Below are 19,253 nucleotides of genomic sequence, written 5' to 3' on the forward strand. Positions count from 1 at the left end.
TGTGGATTAAAGTATAACCTGCCTGCATCCCTTTGACAAATACTTGAGGCAGGCAGAGTGTCCTGATCCCCCAGGAGGATCCCAACTGTCTTGATGTTAATGCCTTGCTAGAGGGAAAAACAACCTCAGTTTGGCAATAGCAAGGCATCTGGTATCCTGTAGGTCTTTTTCAAAATATGAAAATCCTTTTGGAACTTCCCTTATCCTTACATCCCCCTACTCCAAGGTATATAATCAGCTGCTCCTCACCATCCTGGGCCATCAGAAGCTTTTTCTGCCCACAAGACCGTTCCCTACGCTTTAATAAAACCAACTTTTTGCATAGAAAACATCTCAAGAATTCTTTCTTGACCGTCAGCTCCGGAACCCAACACCACTCCAAACCACATCAGTCTGGGAGCTGACTTGGGGGGATAAGAGCCTCTCAGGTACACACTGAGACCTGGGCCTCCAAGCTCCTAACAGTGTCAGCAGCACATCTAAGGGACTTCCCACAGGAAGGTACTTTATTATTCATGTTGGTTTTGTCAATAAAAGTGGTATTAGTTTCCATTTGGGCTGTGTCCATTAAGGAAAACATGACAAAGATGGGGATGAAGATAAAAAAACTAAAGAAAGAAGCAGGTGTCTGGACTCAGAGTGAGGACAAAATGGGATTTAAGAAAGGGCAGACATGATCAGACTCACAGGGTAAGAGGAGCAATGTGCAGGCAGGAAATTGCAGGAGGGAGACACAGGGAAATAAACTGATCCTTTAGAAAGACATAGAGTGATGTAGGTAAGAAGTGAAGGTAGCTAGACAATGAGACACAGAAGGATCTCACTTGAGGAGATGTTAAGAGGGAACACAAAGACCCTGTAATCCTCCTGAGTAGTGAGGTGACACTTGCTGAGCCTAGGAGCACCGAGTGCAGGTCCAGGGGTGGGTGGTCGATGCAGTTTGGGACCTGATGGATTTCAAGAAAAAAAGGATGTTTAGCCCAGATTGCAAAGCAGCAGCCACTGGATCGCCAAGAGGAACGTACTGACTTAGGCCATCAAAGGAAAGAGCCTCCAAGATCTCTTCCACTCCTGTCCCAGTAGAGACACCAACAACCAACTTTCCTATTTTCTAGTTTTCATGCTCATGGCTATATATATATACCAGTCCCCCAGGGTAAGGAAAGATCCACTGTAGAGTCCATGAAGGCCGATGCCAGGGCCCCACTTTAAAAAGCAGTAGAACACCTGGCATGGCCCACGTGATCATCCTAAGAAATGTGTGGTGAGTCTCCACCGTGTTGGACATTTTCACAAGTGCTGGTCTACCTAGTTTGTTAACCCTTCTCTAATCTCAAGAGGTTGGTACTATATTATCACCTCCTAACAGATAGTAGGTGCTTTGTCCAAGCCTTTTGTCAGAGGAGTGAGGGCATGAGCTGGAACCGTAGGTGGGACAGGTGGGCAAGTGCACAGCCCTATTCCCACAGGCATACCAGCTCATGAGCAATGCAAAATAAAAATAAACCCCAGAGGCAGTATCAACTCCCAGGCTTGGGCACACTTAGCATAACGTCTTGATGCTCTCCCCTTGGGAGTGAGAGGATGCCAGGGTCCCTCAGGTCCTCTCTATTTACCTTTTCCCCACACTGAACATTGTCCAGAAATAATAAATGAGCAGGGAATTGATCTGTCCACATCTCTTGCTTTCCCCTCTACTTATTTCTTTGTTTGGTGTGTCTGCCCTTTCTGCAGACTTTCTGGCTGTCTGTCAACACTACTTTTCTTCTTTCTGTGGCCCGATCCCATGATTAGGTGAGTGCTGGCTGTTTGAGGGGTGTGGCCTGAACCAGAATTTGGACGGAAGGTGGGGGTATGTGAACACTCAGGGCTCAGTCTCCAGGAGCCATGCACTGTGACTGTTACTACTTTTCTGGAACGATTCTCATGTAGAAGCCCAGGTCATGGTCACCAGACTTGCACAGATGCTCCATCAAATGAATGGCAAAAGATTTGAAGAGATACACAATTATACACCTGGGTTAAGCATGGTCAAAGTAACTGTTGTCTGCAAAGGTCTGGGTCACACATGTGAGAAGGACCCACTGCCCTGAACTGAAGAATGGGACTAAGTGTGCTGGTGTGTGGGTGTGTGTCCAAGCTACTCCTGTTGGCTTGGATGCATCTTTCTGTTCTCTTCTTCACTGTGTGGTCTGATTGCCAAGGCTGATATAGATTATATCAAATGTGATCTCTAGAGAGAAGTATGACAGCCCATGCTCACTTTGGGCCAGACACTGCTGCTTTGCAATCTAGGCTAAACATCCCATTTTTTTTTTTTTTTATTGAAAAAGGTGGCCACCTTCTGAACTCTGGATGTGTTCCTTGGGCCCAGGATTTAAATAACGGAGACACTGTACAGGAGGCTTTCTGTGGCTTCAAGAAGTGTTTTTACATATAGATAAGGGAAGGTCAGAGAGAAAAGAAGAGAACATTAGGCTTCTGTTTTTCCAAAAGCAGAAGAGTGGAGAGTGTTAAGTGTCAGTCTGGCAGATGCGGGTCTGGTGAACTGATATAAGAATGAGTAAAAATGTGGGGGTCTGCAGGAGGCTGAGCGTGAGCTTTGTCTGGACTTAGAGGTGCAGGAACATGAGCATCACAAGCTTCCTGTCAGTGCTGCTCCAAGGAGAGCTGAGCCTTGTTGTATGGTTGGTGAAGTGTAGCTTATGAATAACTTTCCGTGCAAACACATTGCTGGAGAAGGACGAAGGCAAGGGAACTTGGTCTTTAAAAGAGCAACACTCCAAGTAAAAATTCTGGGAATTTACACAAGAAATGACAGTACCAAAATCCAACCATGAAATATGTTGTTTCTATTTTTCTCGGCATGCGTGCTTGTGTTTGTATGATGTGTATAATGTGTGTATGTGCATGTGTGGTGTGTGCATGTGTGTGGTGTGTGTGTGTGTGTGTTGCTCACGTGTGTGTTTTGTAGGAGTATGGGCTGGTGATTCTATTATGGTAAAATGTATGAGAGAATATAAATACAGATAAAAAAAAGTTTGAGATTGTAAATAAGAAAGTGCATGCGTATCTGAGAGAATAAGGGGTCTATCCAATAGAATACGGGTTTGGGAGGAAAGAGTCCTTTTGGACAGAAATCTTGACTAGGAGTGTTATTAAGTCAAAATGTTAGGATGGTATACAGTTGTATAGTGCATAGGGTACTAGAAAATTATTTTTTGGGGGGTGTGGGAGGAGCAGGGACTCATAAGCCTCACGTATATGGAACTTTTCTAATTTTTATTGAAATTCCACATATTATCCAGCATAAAGTAGGACCTCAGCCTGTATTGTTGAATCGACCAAATTTTTGGATGTTTACCTCATCCAAAGTGTGTTTACCTCACAGATGTAAGAGTTGTAGTCATCTGGGAGCCTTGAAAGAGCCAGTATGTATCCTGGAGCCAATTTTGATATCCCACACAAGAGAACAAGCAGATCCTATCAAGATCTTGTCAAGACTAAGCAGCCAGTAATGTCTATAAAGTCGCAGAATTATTACCACCATGCAAAAGGATACACTGTAATTTTTACCTTGTGTCAGAGGTATACTATATGCTGAGAAGAGTGAAGGCAGCCAGTCAGGAAGGCTGCCTGGAAAAGTTGTGTAAATCAGCAGAGGTGGCCAGAGGAAGGAACATATTCTCGTGGGGCAGAGTGACTCTGCCTTTCAGTGTATCTGAGACAATCCTGGTTTATGCAAGTTACCTGCAGCTGTGTTGATACCAGCTTGTATTTACTTCAGAGGGGTTCTACTGTAGATAACTGATATGGTATCCTTATGTTTAGGAGTTGATAATGATGAATAGTTGGAGGTGAGAGTGACTCAAGTGATCCTAACTCTTATCTTCTCCTACCCTCTGTCCTCAGGCCCTGGGACTTGTGCCATCGTGTTCTACCATGATCATTTTCAACCTGAGCAATTATAACCCAGGCCCCTTCATTCTGGTGGGGATCCCAGGCCTGGAGCAATGCCACGTGTGGATTGGGATTCCTTTCTGTATCATCTATATCGTGGCCCTTGTGGGAAACTGCACCCTTCTCTACCTCATCGTGGTGGAGCGTAGCCTCCATGAACCCATGTTCTTCTTTCTCTCCATGCTTGCTATGACTGACCTTGTCCTGTCCACAGCTGGTGTTCCCAAAACACTCAGTATCTTTTGGCTTGGGGCTCGAGAAATCACATTTCCAGGGTGTCTTACACAAATGTTCTTCCTCCACTATAGCTTTGTCCTAGATTCAGCCATCTTGATGGCCATGGCATTTGATCGTTATGTGGCTATCTGCTCCCCCCTGAGATACACCACTATTCTGACCCCCAAGACCATCATCAAGATTGCAGTGGGCATCTCCTTTCGAAGCTTCTGCATCATCCTGCCAGTTGTATTCTTGCTCACACGCCTGCCTTTCTGCAGGACACGCATCATCCCACACACATACTGTGAGCACATAGGTGTTGCCCGGCTCGCCTGTGCTGACATCTCCATCAACATCTGGTATGGCTTTTGTGTTCCCATCATGACGGTCATCTCAGATGTGGTTCTCATTGCTGTCTCCTACACCCTCATCCTCTGTGCGGTCTTCCGTCTCCCCTCCCGGGATGCCCGCCAGAAGGCCCTTGGCACCTGTGGGTCCCATGTCTGTGTCATCCTCATGTTCTATACACCTGCCTTTTTCTCCATCCTTGCCCATCGCTTTGGACACAATGTCTCCCGCACCTTCCACATCATGTTTGCCAACCTCTACGTTGTTATCCCGCCTGCGCTCAACCCCATTGTCTATGGAGTGAAGACTAAGCAGATCAGGGATAGGTTCATACTTTTGTTTTCTACCAAAGGTTCAGAATGATGTTCCAATGTACTGTGGGAAAGCTAACAACAAAACTAATTCTATGTATGGTGAGACTGCTTACAGGTGCTTTTGCATACCAGGAAAATGGTATGAGCTGTATGAGGGAGATGTTCTATGTATAAAAAATTCCTCGATGACCTGTCTGTTGGAATATGCAAGAGCACAGGTTAAGACCAGGAAAAAGAGACAGAAACATAGAGTTTACTTAGTTTAAAAGGACAAAGCAATACAAATTTAGAAATTAAGATATGCAACTATGGAGAGAAAAATGTGTTAAGGCAGAAACCCTGAAGAAGAGAGACTAAAAGTGAAAATATTAATGAATAATGCATTATTAAGGGGGTTTGTAGAAGGACTGAGGAAATTTACAATAATATTCAATATTTATTCATGGTGTATGTCTGCAGCTTCCATTCAATGCCCCCAACACATGAAGTCCTTCAGTTAAGTGCTATGAGCAGTGAGGTCTACCAGCAGTGCCGCATTGAGGAGGAGAGAAATTAAGAAATTAAGATTTCTCAGTGTCAGCATTGATAGCTGGATGGTTGGTGGAGGAGCATAGCTTCTTGACTCTAAGACACGCTGAGGAAGGGAGCTGCAGAGATAGTGTCAGGAGATGACGAGCCAGTTCACTGGGACAGTAAAGTAGACATTTAACTCCACTGGATGGAGGCTGTGGGGCTCTTAGCTATGGGTGTGTTTCCTGAGCTGGAGAGAGAATCAATTATCAGACACATCAGTGCAGCACAGGGGGGACCAACAGAGGAACTCTAGAGGAAAGTAACACATGCGTGGTAAGATAGATCTAATTGCACAAAGATTTCACTAGAGGCGACAGTATATATCATATTCAAAGCAAGATCTAGAGTTCTTACAATAATCCTTGTTTTTTTCATTATTCATTAATTTGGAATTATCTGTTGAGTATCCACTGTATTGTTACAAGGTTCTACGCATTCAGGCTATGACAGTTAATAATGGAGAGACTCTGTCCCGCTTTTAGGGAGCTTATAATCTCTGGAGAGTGACACACAAGGGGCAGGAGAGAACAAACTCTTTGCTTTCAAAGAGAATGTAACTGATAGAAAAATGAAGTGAATACAGTGATGCACCACGCATGGGCGATGAGGACAGTGGCAGAGACAACAGCACAGGCAAAGGACCTGGGGCTGGGAACAGCATGACATGACTGTGAGCAGAAGGGAGGCCAGTGTTTCTAGAGCACAGTGAGGTGGCGATAGCAGAGAAGGGAGAAGGAGGAGCACGGCCAGGTCCCATGGGACTGGAATTATTCAAACTTCTTTCTAGGAGGAAGCAATTGACCCTGCAGAATAAACGTGATTTTTCCAAAGCACACAGCAAGGCAGTTAAATAAATGCAGAGCTAAAATAGAATCATACAATCATACATATCTATTATTGTATCCAAAGGCATAAAATATAAGTATTACTAGAATAAACACAGGAAACGAAGGAAAGACTTGCACAAATGTGCATACTGTTTCTTGAAAGTGTGCATAGTGACGTTTACTGAGCATTTATGTTATATAGTGAAAGTTTGTCATTCTGCAATTATAATTAAATAAAAAGCTATGAGTGGAATAGTGAAAGCCTCCTAGTAAAAGCCTATATATACTTCTGAAGTAATGCCTTGCCATGTATATCATATTTAAAATTTTAATGTATCAAATGAGCTTGCATGTTTTTTTGTCATTTTATCTAACATGGTTTGTCTTGATGTGAATGGTACTTACAGGCAATTGTCATGATTAAGCCTTTTTTTTTTTTCTTTTTGGTTATTCTTTGCCTGGGTTTTGCATTTCTACTGTTAGTGGTAGAGTCATGTGTCTCCAAAAGGTCTATTAATAATGATGGAAGACATGAATTTAAAGGCCATCACTTAAGTACATCATTTCATCATTTTAAGGACATTTATTTGTATCTTTTATTTAAAATTAGGCAGTGGGGTCACCAGGGTGGCTCAGTTGGTTAAGTGTCTGACTCTTGGTTTTACCTGAGGTCATGATCTCACGGCTGTGGGATTGAGACCCATGTCAGGCTCTGTGGTCAGTGCAGAGTTTGATTCAGATTCTTTCTCCCTCTCTTGCTCCCTCTCACTCACTCTTCGTCAAGTAAATAAATAGAATAAGAAAAATTAAAAAAAAAACAATAAAATTAGGCAAGCAATGCTCTGTGTTCATTATTTACCCTCTATACTTTGGTAGTCTCTTCCAACAGTTTATCCTATACATTTACATTAAATTCAAATGATCTTTCAGTAAAAGAAATGGATCTAGAATCCTTTAATTTCCTCCATGTGGATTTTTTTTTAATGGAAAAGAATATCTAAAACATTCTATTAAATTTGTCTGTGGTTCAGTGATGAATTTTTGCAGAGGCCTACCATACAACTGTTCATTTTATTGATGACATTGTTATTTTATGGCTGACATCATAACATTTTAAAGAAACTCTGAAATTTTATAGAAATTTCCAAATTTCTAACTCGTTTATTTACCTCTAAAATTCATCCACTAGTGAAAAACATATGGCATATATATGGCATGAGATTATTAAACATATTAAGGATACCAAAGATAGTCGATAAGAAAATCTGACTGCCCCATCATTCCATTAAGAGGTGAGACCATGGGGTGCCTGGGTAGCTCAGTCAATCAAGGGTCTGCCTTCAGCTCAGAGTCCTGGAATTGAGTCTCCCATCGGGGCACCTGCTCAGCAGGGAGTCTGCTTCTCCCTATGCCCCTCCAGCTGCTTACATTCTCTCTCTCAATAAAATAAATAAAATTTTAAAATTTAAAGAGTTTAAAGAGAAAAAAGGGGGCAGAGAACAAAATAGTTTTTAATTTTTCACAAACACTAAAATTTCAGCCCATGGTTCACACATCTCAGTAGAATTTTCCCCACAATAACAATTAATCTCCATTAGGCAGTCCTTTTTATTTTTGATCAGTTTCTGTCCTATCACACAACAAAGAGAGTCATCTGAAATGTAACACATTAACTTTAATGCAATTCCAAATTCTTGCTTGTAGCACTCACCACGTTATTCACTTTAGCTGACTTATTTTTCCTAACAAGTATTCCAATGTGAGCTCCATAATCTCATCGGCTCCTATAGTGTTTATCAGTTCCTATCACTGCTCCCTCAGAACATACTTCTACTCCAAATTTAGAACTTAGACCACATGTGTTGATATTGTAACCTCCACAGTTTTATAACAGTTCAGAGATGGTTGGGTTTGTCAGCAACTTTTGAAAGACTAGTTCTTCTTCATATCACTGCCATATTGATATCACACATACAAAAATAATTTTCATGCTAGCAATATCTGTACATTCATCAAGTAGAAATGAAATAGACTTTTCCAGCTTTAATTTATTGGTTTAATTTGTTCTGGAATTTGGCTTTTGTATCCCTAACTACTCCCTTGTACATGTGATGTGGTCATTGTAAAACGGGCAGCCTGTCTAGTCAAGAACTCCCACAAACAGCAGTGCAGGATGGATTCCCCACTTAGAACTCGTAGGAGTAAACAGTCATGTTTGCAGAGTGGACTTGCTGTTTCTGTCTCTGGGCCGTATCTCAGCAACTGCTCTCACACCCTCCAGTTCCAGTGTATCCACACACACACTCCAGAAGGGAAAGGCCGGACATGAGAAGAGGTTATTGGACAGTTGTAGAATATTAAAACAAAGGATAACAATATTATAAAGATTTTGTTGTTTTTTGTAAAATGTAAGTTTGTTCTGTGACAGTGTAAACACAAAACAATTCTTTCAAACGAGGTAAAAAATCAAATACAAACTGTAGAGGACATATTTTGAAATATCTGGTATTACCACATCCTCTTATATCCCAATAAGTGGGATCCAGGGCATTTTCGAGAAAGGGGAGAGTTGTGAAACTAAACGTCCACTATGACAGTCCACCTGGTACTGCATGTGGGCCAGCAGGCATCTCAAAGAGCCAGAGTTTGTCCTCAAGCTGACTCTGCAAGCCACACAACCTTGAATAATGTTGTGTTGCTCTCCCAAGCTCAGGCGCCATGCTGGTGCTCCATGTCTTCATGGGGATGCTGCTCTAGTCTTCACACCACCTCTCCGGGAATGTCCACAAATCGGCACTGTAGAAAGGGAAAAAAAAAAACCAAAACGAAACTGGGTCAGAAGAATAAGACACTTGCTCCAGTGTGTGTAGTAGTGGAACCTATTCAACCCCATGTCTGCCCAATTCAACAGCCCAGGCTCTTCCCACCATGCTGCTTTGCCTGAATATCAGCCTAAGGGGCAGAAACAATGCTTACAGTGAGACTGTCCATGTCTAGGGGGCAACTGGGTTTGTTATTTGTGGAGCATGAAGCAAGTCTCCATCTGCGTGTGCTGTGCTCCTCCCAAGGGGTCTGCCGAGACCTCCCTGCTCTGAGTCTTCCTTTCCCGGGATCTGAGTATCTGAGTGCATCAGGCATGGAAACCTGGGGGGACCAGGAGAGTCAGTGGAGATGACTACAGACCTCTGCTAACCCCTCATTAGCAGTGCACAGCTGTGACTCACAGGTTCTCGATCCAACCAGGGACACAGGGTCCATGCCCCTGATGGCCAGAGAAGAGACACATAAATCCTTCCCTCTCATACCTGCTCTCCCCCAGGCCTGCCCCCGGAGCACCTTTGGAGTCCCCAGGTCACCGGTGCACTGACTACTGAATGGACAAGCTGGAGCAGCAGGGACTGGAGCAGCCCTGGGTAGATGGAGGCTGAACGCCCCTTCCTCATCTTTCATCCCACCTCCGCAGCACAAGGTGAGAGCTCCTGGCCCACTGGCAGCAGGAATTCCTCAGCCAAGACCAGTCACACCCTAGACAGGGTCTGGGGGCTCCCGAAGAGCTCTCCCAGCTGTGCCTTACCTGGATTTATCTCATAGTGATCCCAGCATTGAAGGTCCTGCTAGTAGTGCCAATCCCCATGGGCATGCTTCAGAAAGCCTTTTTGTCATGCTAGAAAGAGGTAGTGTCACACTCTTTTATAAAGAACAATCTTGGGGTGCCAAGGAGAGCCTGTGTTGGAAGGCCAGTACGACTGCTTGGTTTGAGGACTGGGTCTGATGGGTCCACTCCCTTATCACTGTTTCTGGGTCAGAAAAACATGGAAGGTACAGATTGAGGACTAGGAGCAGGGATTAATGGACACCACCACCATGTTCTCTGTTTTATTTGGAGCAGTCTTGTATTCAACCTGCTTTTCTTGGCTCCATTGGCAAAGAAAGTTCCTAGTTTGATCTAATCGGATCTAATTTAAATCTTTCAGCCTTACTTTTAGCCATTTGGTTTTCCCAAACTCAAGACCATTCTGCTTTCAAATATCATCAGTTTAAGTCTCTATCTCTTCTGTTTCTTTTTTTTTTTTTAAGATATATCACAGGATGATTGATCACATTATGAAATGAGAACTAAGGATGAAATCAAAAAGGTCTCAATAGGACTAGTTTCAGGAATAGTACGAACGTTAAAATTATAATAACAAGAACAATTCTATTTAATATGCTTTGGGTATTGACTGTGTTTTAGGTAGAATTGATTGATTCATTATTCATTTTTCATCGTGTTTTTTTGATGAAAAAACCATTTCATATTTCAAGTCATATACTTTAGTTCAAAAAAGGCCTTTGAAGTGGCCTCCTCTTAACAATTACTGTGGAGAGCCGGTTCCACATGACCTTGGGTCATTTTCTGGGTTGGTTAAACTGATATGGGTGTATCTGGGGCTATGGCTGTACCAGGTGAACTCAGAATCTTCCTACTCTACCACCTTGTCCAGAAGTTCCAGAATTACTTTACATATGTTATTTTACTTATCCTTACAAGATTTTCTTCATTCATTTATCCTCACAATATTCCTTTTCCCCAATTTAGGTAAAGGAAATCATGGTATAGAGGAGCTGAGTCTCTTGTGCAAAGTCCCACAGCTGGTATGTGGCAGAAGGAGGGTCTGAACCTAGAAAATGTGGCCTTGGAGCCCGCTCTAGATCTGAATCACTGTGCTGAGGGGGAGTACATGGGAACGAGGAAAACTAGAACATTGTTCCTGACTTCCCTCTCACTCCCGCCTCCTCTACAGGGAGCATGGGGATCATGAATTCTGATTAAACCAAGGGCCAAAGTGCTCATTCGATTCCCTCCAAATCCTATGACAGAGCTGGGACTGAACACTCGCTGCCGCAGTTCTGTTCTTGGCTCTCCCTCTCTGCCTTCTTTCTGGGTCACTGCTTCCAGTTGCATGTAATGTTCCTTGCTCTGCTCTTCCCTGGAGGAAATACTTGTCCCTCAAGCCCCTTAGGCGGACACAGTCTGTGCGCCCTCTGAGGAGGACGGAGCACTGTGAGAAGGATCAAGAGGGCAGGGAGAGGGAGAAATGGGCTCTGGCTTGGAACCTGTGGAGGAGGCAGCAGATGGAGGGAGGTGAGTCTCAGTCTGTGGCTGGATCATGCAGGTCTGTGCACCCTCAGGGCCCCCTGTGACTCATGCCAGGAAAAAGGTGTGCATGTGTGAATGGAGTCAGAAGGAGGACCCCCTCACAGAGTGGGCGTGGAAACCCACGTCAGATGAGCTGTGTGAGTGGCAGAGGAGCTTTTCCTGCCCAGAAGAAAGTTGCTGTTGAGTGAGAAACAAGGCAGGACTTCCAGGAGAGGAAACAGTCCTGAACTGGGAAGATGAGAGGCTTTAGCTGTGTCCCTCTATTGAGTCCACGTTGCTTATATTCCCTGAATTATTGGATGCAGTATGGACCAAAAGTTTAGTGATGATATGTGAGGGAGTTTGATTTTATTGTTGAAAAATTACATTTGAGTGCCTATGAGATCCATAAGAGGATATCCAGAAAGGAGTTGAAAGTATGTGTCTTGTAAGTTGTAAGGGAGACGTAAAACACTGGGAGATGTCACATATAGCTATTAATTGGGATCTTAGGTGTTGATGATCTAAATCAAAAAAAGTGTGAAGAGAAGAATAGGGGGCTTCGAAGCAGAGCCTTGAGGAACCCCAGGCCATAAGATACATAGAATAGGAAGAACAGGTGAAAGGTGATATGAGATGTTAGTGAGGTTGAAGAAAATCCCAAAGCGTTGTGATAAGACATTGACAGGATGTTTCAAGATGGGGGGTGGAGGGTAGTGAATAATGTCAGATACTGGTTGAAAGTTCAGCCAGGACTCAGATGGGACATGGACTTCATTAGTAATGTTAGCAAAAACTGCTTTGGTGGAAAGGTGAGGACAGAAATGAGATTAGCATGGGTTAAAGTGTAAGTAGCACATGAGAAGCATGTACGTGGTGTAGAGAACTATGTATCTAGCTCTGGTGAGAGAATATAATTGTTTCTGTGTAATTTAGACTAGAAAATATTTGAGCCATTCTAATCGTTTAAATGTTGAAAGAGTACAAAATTTAAAAGCATAGATTGAAGACCAAGACAAGAATGTGAATGAATGGTAATGAATACTGGGAAGATTTGAGAGAGAGAGAATGGGTTGGTTTTGGGGCCAGGATACAAAAGGGATATTTCCCCCAATTATAACCAGAAAAAAAAAAAGCAGAATACATATATATGTGTGTCTATGTGTATATACATATACATGTAGATGTGATGGCTGTGTTACATGATTTCATATCCAATGTCTTCAAATTTCTGTGTTAAGTAAAATGAAGGATTATCTATTGAGAAAAAGGGAGTTGGGGTTGGCGGATATGATTGGAGAAAAGCAAGAAAAAAGTTATCCAGGCACATTGAGCTGCAAAGATCATGTTGTTAAGTCATTGGGCAGTATTGTGGTTAAACTTAAGATTAATGATCATGAAATTATGGAAACACAAATTTACCTAGTTAAGTGCCTTCCATCTTGATCTGAAGGACTTATAGGTTGGTGAATCTAGGAGTTGAGTTTTGCAAACATACGTTATGGGAGGTCAGTGGAGCAAGGACAAGCAAAATATGCATAAGAGAGTGGTTGACATGATGAATCAGAATTGAACCTAGAAAAGAGGAATGCAATGACACCAGGGTAGTGAATGAAAAGTCGTGAAAAAGTGAATACCCTGGAGAGCTCAAGGTTGCTGAAGAACAAATTAGTCATCACTGAACCCTGAGCAGATACACAGTTAGCATGTGTAAATGTGCGATTAATGAGGCCAGAGAATTCTAAGTTACAGTTCTTCAAGACAGAGTCCTAGAATTGGGTACCTGACCTTTGAGGAACAAAATGAAGCCATTCGAGATGATGTTATCAGGGGCATCTGGGTGGCTCAGTGGGTGAAGCCTCTGCCTTCGGCTCAGGTCATGATCTCAGGGTCCTGGGATTGAGCCCTGCATTGGGCTCTCTGCTCAGCAGGGAGCCTGCTTCCCCCTTTCTCTCTGTCTGCCTCTCTGCCTGCTTGTGATCTCTCTCTCTCTCTCTCTCTCTCTCTCTCTCTGTCAAATAAATAAATAAATAATCTTTTTAAAAAAGATGATGTTATCATACTTCGAGGGAAAAGTTTGGGGTAGGTGTCTGACAAGGATGTTAAACCTGTTGTGAAATGATTAGCATAGTATGTCTAGTTATACATATCACTATGCAGAGTTCCAATTTTTTTGAGTGTTGAGAATTTTAAAGATCTAGTCTTTTAGCAAGTTTCAAAAACACAATATATTATTATTAACCTGAGTCGCCATGCTGTAATTCCTTTCCCAGGACTCATTTATTTATTTTATAACTGGAATTTTGTACATTCGACCAACCTTACCCATTTCACTAAGCCCCTCCTCCACCTCTGTCAATCACCAACTTGTTCTCTGCATCAGCGTCCATGTGTTCATGTTGTCATTGCGTTTGTGGTTGTAGATTGCACACACAGCAAATTTCTGTAGTTTCATAAGGGATTTGTCTGTGTTTTCTTCATGTGACTTGATTTTATATCTTCTGCTCTACAGATATCATGTATCTGCCATTTGCCATACACTCTATAGAGAATTTCCTTTATCACATGAGAGTCTATGAACATACTCCCCAGGCTTTATTCCCAGCTCTCACATTTGCTTGTCATGTGGCCTTTGGCAGGTCACTTAACTTCTCTGGGCCTCTGTTTCTGTATCTTCGAAATGTAGACAACATTATTACCTGTCTTGTAGGGTTTTTAAGAGGATTCTAGAAGTGATTTCATTTAAAGAGTTTTAGACTTGTATAGTGTCCTGAAGGTTTCCAAAAATATTAGTTTCGTTTTAGGGGTTGCTTGTTTCCTTTTAACTTGGCCTGGGATTTAGAATGCATCAATTCCATATTTCTTCCACTAGAGGGCCTCCTGTAATAATCAACGGCGCACTTTAATATTCCCCATTCAGTGCTAAGAGGGGGCTGTAGGCTGAGTGCATATCCATTTTCCATATTGTTCTCCAAGGTGAGGCACCGAACATCAATCTCAAAGAACATTCTGGTCTGCAAATCCCACATATGTTAGTGTGCTGGACATACTGCTGTTTTCCATACTGACTCCCCTATATCCCAGGCCTCTTCTCAGCGCTTGGCATCTAACAGTGTGTCGTCCCCCGAGAAATCCCCTGGCATGGCACGACAGCTTAAAGGAGGATTAGCTGTGGACTGGAATGATCTTGGCTGTGTCCGTTATGCAAGATGAGATCTCGGGTAAGGTTATGTCACAGTGTTAGATTCTATAGCAAAACAATAAGAAATAAATGAGGAGGATGAAAATACTTACCTCAGAAAGTTATTCTAAGTGAGATGATACTGTGTAAAGCCTAGCCTCTAGTAGGAATCTGTCATTGTTAATTATCTCCTTATTTTCCCATCGTACCCCACTTTTCTTAGTTTCTTTCTCTGTACATGGTTAGATTGTGGTTTTCTCTACTCACATCAGTATAGCAAGGAATTACATTGGTCTAAGGGATAGTTATCTCTAAAGTGGAAATAACATTTTGAACAGTATGAAGAAAATTCCAGAAACACTGAGTGACTACTACCAGAATATTGTGTCTAGGGAATCTTTCTTGAAGAAATGAGCATAGCTTTTACTAACACTAGGAGGTTCACTCTTAGCAGACAGGAAGGAGGAGAGCTGGCCGAAAGGAGATGGTGGAGGAAGATTTACCATACAATTTACTCAGGTTCATTATATACAATTTGTTTTTCAGATACAGAATCTATTACTCAGACCACACTGGCCATGTACAACCTGAGCAGCTACAACACAGAAGACTTCACCCTTTCGGGCATCCCTGGCCTTGAGCAGTACCACGCCTGGATCAGCATCCCCTTCTGTTTTATCTATCTCGTGGCCATTGTGGGCAACAGTATCCTTCTCTACCTCATTGCTGTGGAGCAGAGTCTTCATGCACCCATGTTCTTTTTCCTTTCCATGCTAGCCATGACAGACCTGATACTGTCTACCACATGTGTCCCCAAAACCCTTACCATCTTCTGGCTTGGTCCCCAGAAAATCAGTTTTCCTAGTTGTCTCACCCAGTTATTCTTTCTGCACTACAGCTTTGTCTTGGACTCAGCTATACTCCTGGCCATGGCATTTGATCGCTACGTGGCCATCTGCTTCCCCCTGAGATACACCACTATTCTGACGCCCAAGATGAGTATCAAAATTGTTGTGGGAATTTCCTTCAGAAGTTTCTGTGTTTTTGTTCCATGTGTTTTCCTTGTAAATCGTTTACCGTTCTGCAGGACACGCATCATCCCACACACATACTGTGAGCATATAGGTGTTGCCCGGCTCGCCTGTGCTGACATCTCCATCAACATCTGGTATGGCTTTTGTGTTCCCATCATGACGGTCATCTCAGATGTGATTCTCATTGCTGTCTCCTACACCCTCATCCTCTGTGCGGTCTTCCGTCTCCCCTCCCGGGATGCCCGCCAGAAGGCCCTTGGCACCTGTGGGTCCCATGTCTGTGTCATCCTCATGTTCTATATACCAGCATTCTTCTCCATCCTTGCCCATCGTTTTGGGCATAATGTCCCTCGTACCTTTCACATCCTCTTTGCCAACCTCTATGTAGTCATCCCACCTGCACTCAATCCTATTGTCTATGGAGTAAAGACCAAGCAAATCCGGGACAAAGTCATTCTTTTGCTCTTTCCCCAGGGTTGCTAGTGATATAGGTCTAAAGTTTGAGTGGGTAGGGGCAAGTTCTTAGTGTATATTAGGTTAGAGAATGAATCTGTGGCCAAGGGTCCAGAAAAGGGACAGATGAAAAAGTTCCTTATTAATCAGAGCTATGCTTCTCCTTCTCTGTTATTTCAGGCAGAGAATCTAATCAGGTATTTCCATTGCAAAATAAATAAATAAATAAATGTGAGCATAGAAAATAGTATGTATGAGTATATTTGGTTACTCCAATTCATTTCTAGATAACATCGAACAAGGGTTGTGGCATGTCATAGGTGCATAAAGAATGTTTATCATATAAATGAATGGCAAATAATCATGACATGCAAGACAGCAGGCATTTACTTTGGACAAAGGATGAAGACAATCAGGAACCTAATGCTCATTTTTCACTCAATCTTGAGAAAGCCAAATGAGATGTGAGTGGCCAGAGTCCCCTAAGAATTAAACATAAAGATAATCCTAACTTCCTGTGGTCAATGAGAAGGAGAAATAGGTACAGACTAAGATGTGGGATTGAAACCTGGGCATTTGGAAGAACTGAGGGTGCAAGTCTCTTCTTCCTCTTCCTATCTTCAAAGAGATGTCAGCTACTGCTAACCGTGTATCTCTGTTTGTATGATTCATTCTCTCTTCAAACTTAGCATGGTTATAATTGGGTCAGAAGGAGTCACTCAGTCACTGAATTCGTCAAAGTTTAACTATTTTTGGTGTTTGTCAGATGTTGACAATAGTTGCTGTCTGGTTTTCTTGCAGCTCTAAGATGCCCTCAAAGCCTATCGCTTCTTTCTATACAACCTCTTGGAGTTCCCACTGAGTGTGAACATCTCCTCTCTCCCCACACTCGTCTCAACATTCCTCATTTTCCTCTGAACGTAAACACCAGAGTTCTACATGAGCTCTCTACTTCTACTGTTTTCCCACCCCATTCACACGAGATTAGATCCACCATACTACAGTAACTCTCAACATAGAATTATAATAAGAAAGATTGTTTTTGTGGACCCAGAGACTACGGCTTGACTGTATGCTCTTTTCCTGTGTGACAACAATCATATATATATATATATATTTTCTCCAAAATTATTTAATGTATTTTAAACATCATAAAAAATGCCATGAAGTATAAATAGAATACACAGTGGAGGCAGGAAAAATACAGTGATAAAGATTTTTTTAAATAAGAAAAGGATTAACGTACTTTCCCCTCTATCATGAATTCTGTATTTTTATTGCACAAGGGTGAAGACTTAAGCTGTGGTCTTTGTGAGAGATGAGAATGATCCAGTTTCATAATTCATAGTGTATATAAATTAGATGACAATGAGATGTTCAGAGAAGTACAACCACTCCTGCCATGAAGAACAGAAGGGGCTATCATCAGATAACTCATAGAGAGAAGGTACCAGTAGTTAATCACATTCTTACAGGATGTAGTGTTATGGGATTCTTATGTCCCTCTTCCCAGTATAGAGCAGTAAAACATCCTAAATTTCCTTTCAATAATGGCCACAAATGATATTTGCTCCAACAATTGGGAATCATGAGAAGAAGCCACTCAAGTGGAAGTGGGAAGGAAGGTGAATTAAAACAAGAAACAAAGGTAGAAGGAAATGTGGATTAAAGTATAACCTGCCTGCATCCCTTTGACAAATACTTGAGGCAGGCAGAGTGTCCTGATCCCCCAGGAGGATCCCAACTGTCTTGATGTTAATGCCTTGCTAGAGGGAAAAACAACCTCAGTTTGGCAATAGCAAGGCATCTGGTATCCTGTAGGTCTTTTTCAAAATATGAAAATCCTTTTGGAACTTCCCTTATCCTTACATCCCCCTACTCCAAGGTATATAATCAGCTGCTCCTCACCATCCTGGGCCATCAGAAGCTTTTTCTGCCCACAAGACCGTTCCCTACGCTTTAATAAAACCAACTTTTTGCATAGAAAACATCTCAAGAATTCTTTCTTGACCGTCAGCTCCGGAACCCAACACCACTCCAAACCACATCAGTCTGGGAGCTGACTTGGGGGGATAAGAGCCTCTCAGGTACACACTGAGACCTGGGCCTCCAAGCTCCTAACAGTGTCAGCAGCACATCTAAGGGACTTCCCACAGGAAGGTACTTTATTATTCATGTTGGTTTTGTCAATAAAAGTGGTATTAGTTTCCATTTGGGCTGTGTCCATTAAGGAAAACATGACAAAGATGGGGATGAAGATAAAAAAACTAAAGAAAGAAGCAGGTGTCTGGACTCAGAGTGAGGACAAAATGGGATTTAAGAAAGGGCAGACATGATCAGACTCACAGGGTAAGAGGAGCAATGTGCAGGCAGGAAATTGCAGGAGGGAGACACAGGGAAATAAACTGATCCTTTAGAAAGACATAGAGTGATGTAGGTAAGAAGTGAAGGTAGCTAGACAATGAGACACAGAAGGATCTCACTTGAGGAGATGTTAAGAGGGAACACAAAGACCCTGTAATCCTCCTGAGTAGTGAGGTGACACTTGCTGAGCCTAGGAGCACCGAGTGCAGGTCCAGGGGTGGGTGGTCGATGCAGTTTGGGACCTGATGGATTTCAAGAAAAAAAGGATGTTTAGCCCAGATTGCAAAGCAGCAGCCACTGGATCGCCAAGAGGAACGTACTGACTTAGGCCATCAAAGGAAAGAGCCTCCAAGATCTCTTCCACTCCTGTCCCAGTAGAGACACCAACAACCAACTTTCCTATTTTCTAGTTTTCATGCTCATGGCTATATATATATACCAGTCCCCCAGGGTAAGGAAAGATCCACTGTAGAGTCCATGAAGGCCGATGCCAGGGCCCCACTTTAAAAAGCAGTAGAACACCTGGCATGGCCCACGTGATCATCCTAAGAAATGTGTGGTGAGTCTCCACCGTGTTGGACATTTTCACAAGTGCTGGTCTACCTAGTTTGTTAACCCTTCTCTAATCTCAAGAGGTTGGTACTATATTATCACCTCCTAACAGATAGTAGGTGCTTTGTCCAAGCCTTTTGTCAGAGGAGTGAGGGCATGAGCTGGAACCGTAGGTGGGACAGGTGGGCAAGTGCACAGCCCTATTCCCACAGGCATACCAGCTCATGAGCAATGCAAAATAAAAATAAACCCCAGAGGCAGTATCAACTCCCAGGCTTGGGCACACTTAGCATAACGTCTTGATGCTCT

The 19,253-nt window shown here is 42.7% G+C and overlaps 2 protein-coding genes across 2 annotated transcripts; both read left to right on the forward strand.

Moving 5' to 3' along the window:
- Positions 1 to 3,860: 3,860 nt before the first annotated feature.
- On the forward strand, positions 3,861 to 4,890 carry LOC308350145 (olfactory receptor 52H1; the record flags this gene model as incomplete). Its single annotated transcript, XM_080815148.1, has 1 exon — positions 3,861 to 4,890. The coding sequence occupies exon 1, from the start codon at positions 3,943 to 3,945 to the stop codon at positions 4,888 to 4,890; it is 948 nt and encodes a 315-aa protein (XP_080671274.1). The 5' UTR covers positions 3,861 to 3,942.
- Positions 4,891 to 15,119: 10,229 nt separating this feature from the next.
- On the forward strand, positions 15,120 to 16,058 carry LOC308350854 (olfactory receptor 52H1-like; the record flags this gene model as incomplete). Its single annotated transcript, XM_080816321.1, has 1 exon — positions 15,120 to 16,058. One exon carries the CDS (start codon positions 15,120 to 15,122, stop codon positions 16,056 to 16,058), a length of 939 nt encoding a protein of 312 aa, XP_080672447.1.
- Positions 16,059 to 19,253: the final 3,195 nt, after the last annotated feature.

The sequence above is a fragment of the Martes martes genome (assembly GCF_963455335.1).
Source record: "Martes martes genome assembly, chromosome: 10".
Taxonomy (NCBI): domain Eukaryota; kingdom Metazoa; phylum Chordata; class Mammalia; order Carnivora; family Mustelidae; genus Martes; species Martes martes.